This window comes from Castor canadensis, chromosome 14 (genome assembly GCF_047511655.1).
Source record: "Castor canadensis chromosome 14, mCasCan1.hap1v2, whole genome shotgun sequence".
In the NCBI taxonomy this organism is placed as follows: domain Eukaryota; kingdom Metazoa; phylum Chordata; class Mammalia; order Rodentia; family Castoridae; genus Castor; species Castor canadensis.
The window spans coordinates 28,887,797-28,898,240 of record NC_133399.1 but is presented as its reverse complement, the minus strand read 5'-3'; the positions used below and the strand labels follow the sequence as shown (position 1 = coordinate 28,898,240).

General features: G+C 33.6%; 1 protein-coding gene across 1 annotated transcript; it reads left to right on the top strand.

Moving 5' to 3' along the window:
• The first annotated feature begins 8,872 nt into the window (after positions 1-8,872).
• On the top strand, positions 8,873-9,835 carry LOC109680056 (olfactory receptor 7E24-like). Its single transcript, XM_020155053.2, has one exon. The coding sequence runs from the start codon at positions 8,876-8,878 to the stop codon at positions 9,833-9,835; it is 960 nt and encodes a 319-aa protein (XP_020010642.2). The 5' UTR covers positions 8,873-8,875.
• Positions 9,836-10,444: the final 609 nt, after the last annotated feature.

Below are 10,444 nucleotides of genomic sequence, written 5' to 3'. Positions count from 1 at the left end.
ATATGTGTATATATATATATATATATATATATATATATATATACACACACACACATATATGACACACACAGATAAATATATGTATATATAGTATATATATGCAATGTATACATTAATAAAAATAATACATCTTTACATTTTGTCATTTTTATTACATGTTTTACTGGTAGATCACAGTGGTTTTCATGACATTACATATTTAATCATTGATTTATGTACAGTAATTCTACATTTTTGGTCAATGATATCATTTAATGACAACAAAAATTGTTGGAAAGCAGTTTTGTAATTAATTTTTAAAGTTGCGTGAATATTTGGGTGAGCACTAATATTCAAAAAGACAGATCAGAAATCTCAAAATTGATTAAAAACTCCTGGGAGGTATTTATCACGTAAAATTATTTTCTGGTCATGAATTGCGAAGCTTATAATTAAGGTACTAGCACTTACTATGTGATCACAAATATCCTAAGTCAAGAAAACTCGTATACATTTTGTAGAATGCAAATGCATAATGTGTGTATGATGTAAAATATATGTGTGTGTGTACTCTTTGTGAAGTACTGGTGTTTGAACTCAGGGCCTCATGCTTGTGAGGCAGAATATCTCCTTATTTAAGGTAAGCATTCAGCCCTATCACTACTTCTTAATGTTCTTAAATGAGAAATGTTTTCATCTTAAAAACAGAAATGACATTTTTATTCTCTTTTTCATCTTAAAAGAGTAGGTTGTATCTTACCTTGATCATGGTTTTTGTCACATTTGATGTTCTTGGCCTTCTAACGATCACTTGCGTTTATTAAGGAAGTGTATGGAGAAAAGGTGAATAACACACAAAGTTATACTGTAAAACTTTTATCAAAATTGGGATTATCATTGCTGAGAAATATGTCTGAAAAGAGTGTATAGACCTCAAGAAAGAATAGTTTGATTGTAAATAGTTGGAGTCAAAGTATATACAGAGGGCTGGGTGTCTGTCTGTTTCCTTTCACCTATCCTCTCCTTTTTCAAAAAGAGAAGAGTAGATAGAACAAAAAGTAACATTTGTTTCAAAATTTTATCCATAGTGCTCTCAAAGGATCAAAATAAAGTTGTCTCAGAACTTTGTACTCTTCCAATCTACATAATTGATAAGAGTTTTGGAAACCTGATCCTCATCCTGTCTACCCACTCTGACTCCCACCTTCACACCCTTATGTATTTCTTCCTCAGAAGTCAGCCCTTGGATGACATCTATTCATCTCTACCATAGTCTCAATGAAGTCTGTGTATACACAAACTAACAAAAGAGTCATCTCCTATCTGCTCTACTTGACACAGATATCTTTTAATCTCATTTATGATGTATAGGTATACATATGGATATATATGGATGTATGGTCCTGACTGTGATGGCTTATGCTTAGTTGTAGATATGTGTCACCCCTTGCAGTCCTCAGTTTTCATGAAAATTGAAAGTTGTGAATTATTTGTTTTTTTGTTTTTGTTTTTGTTTTGCCTTGTAGATCCACTGTTGCACAATTTCATCTCTTATATTTTACCTACTTCAAGCATACAGAAATATATCTTCTATGATATACCTATTTCCTTAAACTTATCTGTTTTGACAACTTCATAGAATGACGTTCATTCCTGGTAATGTATTTATTTTTTTCACCAACTCTGAGATACTTTTTATCTTAATATAAAATTGTTTCTTACATTGTGAGTGTCCTATGAGCATGTGAGAATTATAAAGTCTTTTGCCTCTGGTGTTCTCACCTGCCAGACTCTCATTTGGTATAGAACAGGGCTTGGAGTGTACATTGAATCAGCTGTAGCACATTCTCCCAAAAAGTTGCACTGATATCAATGATCAACAGTGTGTACCTCCATTCTAAATCTTTTTATATGCAGACATGAGGCACAGAGACATAAAAAATGCTCTGAAAGGACTCCACAGCAGAACCATCTAATCTCAGTCCCTGTGACATCCTTTGGGAGTATAGTTTGGAAAAATTGATGAAATTTAACATCTAGAGTTATTAATACTGATTCTTTGGTGATACTCTTTTTTTATAACTTTATGCTTTTCTTATGATTTATGACAGTAAAATTGTGGGTACCAGCATTGACATTTGAGAAGAATAGGGAATTTAAAAATTGAGTATAGACTTTTGGTTTAAAGATATTAAGTTTTTTTGAGATGTATTTTGTCATTCCCTTCACAAGGATGTAAAGATAATATATATTATTCAACTTTGTACATAATGTTGTTAAAATGATAAGTTTTGTGATGAATATTTTGCCTCAAATGTGGAAATTTAAGCAGATCCAACTTTCATGGAAAATAGGAGAAAATTATGTCTTGAAATTGAAAAAGGGAAGAAGAGGGCAATAAGGTGATGGAGACACTTTTTGGAGGTAAATGAATGGAACTGGAGTTCATCAGGTTAAGCAAATTTAGCCATATTTAGAAAGATATAGGTCACATGTTTTCTCTCAAATGTGGAAGGTAATCTATATTGTAAATATATGTGCAAATGTTATCATGATCATATATATGTGATATATATATATATATATATATATATATATAGAGAGAGAGAGAGAGAGAGAGAGAGGAAGAGAGAGAGAGAACATGTTTTCAATAGTGGGGCTGTTTGATACAACTAATAGGTGTAGGGAGAGAAAAAGAGAATGATACAGAATGAATAGTATCAAAATACTTTGCATCTGTGTGGGAAGATGGCATAATAAAACACAATGAAAGCTGTTTAACACTAGGGGTAGGAGAGAAAAGATAAGAGAGTATAAAAAAGATCATTAATCTGATCTTAGTACACACTGTTTGGACTGTCCCTGTCCAGTACATGAGCACAGTTCTTGGGAATCTGCCCATCCTCTTGGCCATAAGCTCCGACCCCCACATCCACACACCCATTTCCCTACTGCCAACCCATAGTTGGATGACATCTGTTTTATCTCCACTCTAATCCCAAAGATAACTGTGGACTGGCATCGAATTTCACAGCACAGTTTTGTGTTATATTGGGTAGGTTTCAAAAGTTGATGTGTCTTATAATTTTTGAATTTGTGGATGTCATGCTTGTGACTGTGATGCTCTATGAGTCATTTGTGGTAATTCCCCCTGTATTACAAAGTGTCTGTGATCCTCAACTCTGTTTCCTTGTAGTTTTGGTGTCCATTTTCTTTCACCTTTTGGATTCAAGGCTGCACAACTGATTAACTTACATGGAAATTTCTAATTTTTCCAATGAACATGCTCAAATCCTTATCTTGATTTTTCTGATTCTAACATTTCCTTATTGCCAAATTTGCTTTTTCACATATAGCAAACTTCTCTCATTACAAAAAAAAAGTTTGTTTCATTCTAAGAACCCCGTCATAATATGAAGTGTATGAATTCTTTTATGCCTGGGGGTTCACCTGTCATGTTTTTGCTTAACATATGAGATAAGCATTGATGTGAATCTTGAATTTCCTGTATCATATTCTCCTAAATTTTGTGGTGGCTTCTATGGTCTCTCCTAGTCTGAATCCTTTCATTTAACCCCTGAGGTGCATGGCATTAAAAAGTGAACTGAGAATATTCCACAGCAGAAAAATCTAAGTATCAGGGCCCAGGGCTGTCATTTGTAATGCAGCTTGAAAAAAAAGCAATAAAACTTTGCATCTCTACTTGTGAATGATGCCTCACTGTTCATATTATTTTGGTTAGTTCATGACTTTAATTTGTCATGACTTTTTAGAGTGGAATGATGGTGCTAGGCATTTGATGTTAGTATATGTAAGAAATTCCCAATTTGTACAATTTTTCAGAATGGAAAAATGGATTCTTACGATGTATGACACTGATAGTTTCAATACAATAGAATGCAACCAATGCCACTGAAGTCTCTGATAAACATTTTTAAATTGGTAAGATTTTAGTATATGTGTTAACTTTTTGAAAATTGAAATAAAAAGCAAATGAACCTTTGCAAATATATGGAAATATCTGTCTTCAGATCATTTAAATATTTCACAGTTTACTAAAAATACATAGAAGTGAAGGAGAGGATTAGTAAACAAGAGATTTTCCTGGAAGAGAAGAATTGCCAAATCTATTGTGAATGTTCATTTTCTTTTCTTCTTATTCCTATGTTAATATTAATAAATCCTTAGAGGATGAGACAGCTTGGACAAATTTGATTAATTAGGAGTTCTGCACATTAACACTCCAAGTTGACGCAATGATCCATAATTAGCCTATCACTCTGACCCTTCATTTGGTTGGTATCAGACCACTTAGACCATGTATTTACTTCTTTCCACAGTTCCCTGCATCTAGAATCTTCTAAGTGACATTATTCCTTTCCAACCAGGGAACATGAGGCTTAGCGTTCCTTATGCACTAATAATGGGAGGGTGCTCTGATCCACACTCCTTGGTCATCACTCAGCAGAGAAGCAGATTCACCCAGTAAGTGCTGAGAGATGGTTGATGTGGGAAGGAATATTGGAAGATTTTTCCCTCATTCAGAGAACAAACCTGGTAATGTGGTAATCAGGTGGGAAGATACAAATATTAATAAGTTCACTTATGAAAACTGTGAAGTATATATTCTTGGCTGTGGTGTTAGCAACTAGAAATCTTATTCAGAATTTCCTTTCTGCTCACATTGTTTCTAAATTGTAGATATCTCACTCACAGCAGTAGGTAATGTTTGTCTGAATTCTTTCCTTAGCAAAAAATGATGAAGAAGAGGACAGTAATAATATGACTTTCAATTGTTTTACAGATCTTTCCCATTTCCAGTGGCTCAGCAATATCTTTTCTATATTTTGTCTTATTTCAGATATTTCAACTTGTTCTAGTTAAATGTGCCCATATTATCATCTTATGGAAAGTGAGTGAGTACATTGCTCCTATGTAACCAGTACTAGGTTTATCAGTACAAATGAGAGAAACCATGGCAGCATTGGACTGATTATAGACATAGGGCTCAATATCATGGGAATAGTGGCAGGTTCCCCTCACAAAACATCCAGAAATTCTATGTTATTCTGACCAAAGGAAAATATACTTTATTACTGTAATCTTCCTTTTGGTATTCATTGTATACCTCAAGGCAAAATATTATATGCCATTATCTATTTTCTAGAGGGAGGGTATTCAATTGTCACAGACAAAGATAGCAGTATGCATATCATAGTTCAGAACAGATGTCTCTCTTACAGCTACTCCAGGATATTCTCATTCTATTATCATTATATTATTATACTGGAGGTACATTGTGACATTTCCAAATGTGCTGACAATATATCTTGGCTAAATAAAACTTCTCCATCATTCTGCCCCATTCATTTTCCCCAGAATAGTTTCAAAAAGTCTCATTTTTCCATTTTCATACACAAAAATATATTTCCATGAAATTCACCCTTCGTCACCCTTTGCTTATATTCTCCTCCCTCCCACTGATACCAACCCCAGAAAGGAACTGTTTTACTATCCTGTCCTTCATTTTTGAAAAAAGACATTTTTGTTTGTTTAAGATAGTTACATAGGGATTTTCTTTTTGAAATTTCCATGTACTTAATGTATTGCTTTCCCACATCCTTCTCTATGCTTTTATTAGTCCAAAATCACCAAAGAAGGCATAATGTCAGGTCGTGGTTTCAATCCTACTGAGGAAACTTAACAAAGTTGGAAAATCTGCATTCAAAGTACCTGTATTTAAGACCTCTGCTTATTTATATGGATTGTGAACAAGAAAAATTACTGCATTAGATGCAGAGTCTGATAATGCAATTTATTTTCTCTAAGTAGCCCAGATGCCCTCAACTCACAACCAGTTCAGTTTCCCAAGTACTGGAATTACAGGCATTGTCTACCACACCAGGATCTTGAAATTTAGTTTTTAATCATGGTGGCCTCACTTATTTCATTTATGGTAATTTGTTAGTGTCTTTGAGAGTCATTTTTGATCATTTAAGTCAATATACAGTTGAGAGGACTACACTCAGAAAATGAGTGCTGCATATGGGGATAATGTGTGATGTATATCAAAAATTGACCAAAATAAAATTCAGATATTATTACTAATATCAAGGTTGATTTCCCTATCATCCAGTCCTACCATTAAAGTTAAATATCTTGTAATGTGATTTTAATTGTTTTCTTATTTCTATAGCAGGAAATTTTATTTTGTTCTTTTTATTACCACAAGCATATATTTAGAAAGACATGAAATACTGTCTTTTATTTCCATCTATACCTATAGCTATTTTTGATACTACCTATACATTAACTAGCAAAAATACAGATGAACTCTCTATACAAGAATGAATACATATTGTTAAACCTGTTGAAAGCATCATAAGAAGAGGAGTGAGGTAGAAAGAAGTAAAATAGAGTAGATGAATCAATTCAGGTTATAATACAAATATACATGGAAATCTCACAAGGAAACTCCCTATGTAGCTATCTTAAACAAACAAAAATGTCATTTTTTTCTTTTACAAAATCAGAGAACATGAGGACAGAACATGTCATGTCTGGGGGAGTAGCTGCTACCAGTGGGAGGGAGGAGATGGGGAATGGGTGTGAAAGGATGAATATAGTGCAAATACTTTGTACCCATGTATTTAAGTGGAAAAACGATACCTGCTAAAACTGTTCTAGCAATGGTGGTTGGGAGGTAATAAAGTAGAATGGTGGATATATTTGATACATTGTAAGAAATTCTGTAAATGTCACAATGTACTGCTACCCAGTACAACAGTAAAAATATTAAAACAAAACAGAAACAAAAAAAATCTCTGTTAAATGCTAAGTGAGTCCTTCCTTGGTTTTAAAACAGTGGATATAAGCAGTGAGGCTTCAACATGTTTGGTGCTATCTGCCATTTGATCCTTTGCAGGAGTGTTCCTTCAAATTAGAACAAGATAAAATATCTCTTGTTTGCAGGAATATCATGGAACCATGACCACTATAACTTTTTAATCACATCTTCATTAATTACTCAAAAATCACAGCAGAAATTTTCCTAGATAAAAAGCACCAATCAAAGGTGGTAGTAAAAATTATGCCTGAAGTTGAGATACATTGTTAAAATACACACAATGCAGGCTACAATGCCATTTGCAAAGTTTGTTAGTGAGCTTGCTACTTCCATCATGATGGAGTTCTTTTTTCTTTAAATCCATCATGGTCAGCACTTTTTGTCATACTTCCTTTGGGGGCCACACATGTTGTGTATGTGCAGTCATTCTCCCTATTTTCATTAAGTAATATGAACACAGATGGATTGAACAAATATTCTGCATATTTAGATAAATCAATAATTTGGCACAAAGTATTCATTTTCAATTCCTGATCCTCGTATTATCTCCTCCTCTGGAGCCTCATGGAAAAATTATGTGTTGAAATTTCATGGTGTATTGTGAAAAATAGGACAATTGCAGGAATAGCTTCAGGGTTAAAATTCATAGCAATCTTAATAAGAAGATGTAGATGATAATGAGTAATTTTTAAAAGTAAAACAAATGTAATTGACTAAGAGTCAAACTGAACATGCATTAAGGATTATAAATCAGCACACCATCTCATTCAAGAACATTTATTCAAATTCTCACTTTTGTTACATTAAGTGATGAACACAGATAGTGAAACGACTGTCATAACTATGAACTTGCAAGTTAAATAATGTCTCTCTGACACTGGATGATGTAAACTATAAAGTATTATATGGTAAGGTAATAGCTGTTATGCTTTGTACTATATAAATGGGCTTGAGGCACTTTTTTCATAAATTATTTGACGAAAAAATTTTATAGATACATAAATAAATACTGACATAGACATATTGTCAGGAAAATATACCCACCAAATTCATGAAAATAGTGCCTTTCCTGAACAGGTGTGCAAGAAAAAATATCATGCAGTTACCAAGATCTCTAAGTACATATGTAAAATTTTAGAACTGTATGAAATATTACTTCTGAAGCAAATATTAGCAAATGTTCATATGCTAGTATGGGAATATGTGACAACTATAATAATAGTAATAATAATAATGGAGCATTTTCTATATGTAAAGAAACATTCCAAGACAGTGGCCACTTCTCTAGCTAAGAAAGTAACAAATAACTTCAAGTGCTGTTATTTTCACGATACAGGTTTTGATATGAAGTCAGGCTATTTGCATTTTTTAAAATGTCCACAAGTTCATTTATAAATATGTTTATAGATAAGATGAAAGCTGCTGGGTAGCTAATTAAAAATATAAGGTACATTCTTAAGGTAGGCAAATATTATCCACATTTACCTGCACAGGTGTGTACAGGCACATAATGATGTGTTCTGATTAGAAACTATACCAACATTAATTTGGTGTTTCCATAAGGCAATCCTTGCTTTTGCAGAGGGTTGATCAATATTTTATGCCTGGGGAAATTATATCAGTGTCTTAGGATGGAATAAGGCATAAATGTGCACTTCTAATTTCCTTCAATCAGAATATTTTTCTTAAATGTGTGTGAGAATATTTATTCTACATTTTTTTAAATGAGTGGGATATATCTTACTGTCACTGTGGACTTGGCAATACTAATGTTCTGGGTGTTCTAACATGCTTTACTTGAGTGGCACTACATTAGGTGTTTAACAACTAAGAACAAGGTGAACGATATATAAACTATTAGCATAAGAATGCTAAGAAGATTGGGTTTGTCCCAAATGAGAAATGCAACAAGTATATGAAACTGAAAGGTGACATTTTTACTTGTCAGTACCTGTGTTCAAAATATATAATGTCCTGGATGTATTTTGTTTTACCAAATTTTTTCAATAACATTTCTTTTCCAAAAGGAATCTGAGCAATATAGAAGCAATGAATTTAACCCGTGTCTCAGAATTCCAACTCATGGGCTTCTCAGGAGACCCTGGCCTACAGCCTGTCTTCTTTGGACTGTTCCTGTCCATGTATCTGATCTCAGTGGTTGGGAATCTGCTCATCATCCTAACCATCAGCTCTGACTACCACCTCCACACCCCCATGTACTTCTTCCTCTATAACCTATCCTTGGCTGACATCTGTTTCATCTCTACCACAGTCCCAAAGATGATTATGAATATAAAGACTCACAGCAGAACTATCTCGTATATGGGGTGCCTGACACAGATGTCTCTTTTTATCATTTTTGTATGTATGGATAATATGCTTCTGACTGTGATGGCCTATGACCGGTTTGTGGCCATCTGTCACCCTCTGCATTATACAGTAATTATGAACCATCACCTCTGTGTTTTCTTAGTTTTGGTGTCATTTGCACTCAGTGTATTTGAATCCCAGATCCACAATTTGATTGTATTACAGATTTCTTGTTTCAAGGATTTAGAAATTGCCAATTTCTTTTGTAATCCTTCTGAACTCCTTAACCTTGCCTGTACATACAAATTTAGTCATACCATACTTATTTATATTATTGGTGTCATACTTGGTATTTTCCCTGTTTTAGGGATCATTTTCTCATACTGTAAAATTATTTCCTCCATTTCAAATATTTCAACCTCCAATGGAAGGAAGAAAGCCTTCTCCACATGTGGGTCTCACTTGTCAGTTGTATGTTTATTTTATGGAACAGCCCTTGGAGAGTACTTTGGTTCAGCTGTTTCCCAGTCTCCCAGAAACAATGTGGTGGCCTCATTTATATACACAGTGGTCACTCCTATGCTGAATCCCTTCATCTACAGCCTGAGGAACAGGGACATTAGTAGAATCCTGAAGAAGCTCCAGAGAATGATGGTGAAATCTTTAATCGTATTGCATCCATCTTGGACAAATGTGTAAAAGTTAGAAAAACTGAACATGTGGACCTGCTACTACTGCTTTTCACGACAGATTTCTTTTAAAATTCTTGGCTTTAATTTCTTACAGTTTTTTCATTTAAGGGGATTTAATGGGCAAATGGGTGGAGAATATGGAGTTTTACAAATGAGCAAAAATTTCAGTTTAGGAAGCTTGTTACTGGCAGTTGACAATAATGATGATTGTCCCAAATTGTGAATGTGAAGAATGTCACGAAACTGTGAAACTAAAATATTTTATATGGTACCTGTGTAGCTATTTATAATTTGTCACGATTAGTGGAAATGAAAAGTTGTTGAAACTAAAATAACAAAGGAACTTTTAATTTTAACTCCTAATATTAATCATCTCACTTTTCTAATTGAACAACACAGAATTGCTAGCTGGATTAATAAAGCACAACTGCACCATTTCCATCTTTTTAGAAATGTGTCTCACTTACAAAGACAACATTGGCTTGGGTGAAATGATGTTAAAACATTTTCCACTGAAAATGTGTGAAAGATGAGTAATACTTATATCTCATAAAATAAAATTCAAACCAAGATGACACAGAGGAGAAAAAGAATCAGTTCTCTTTAATAATAGGAA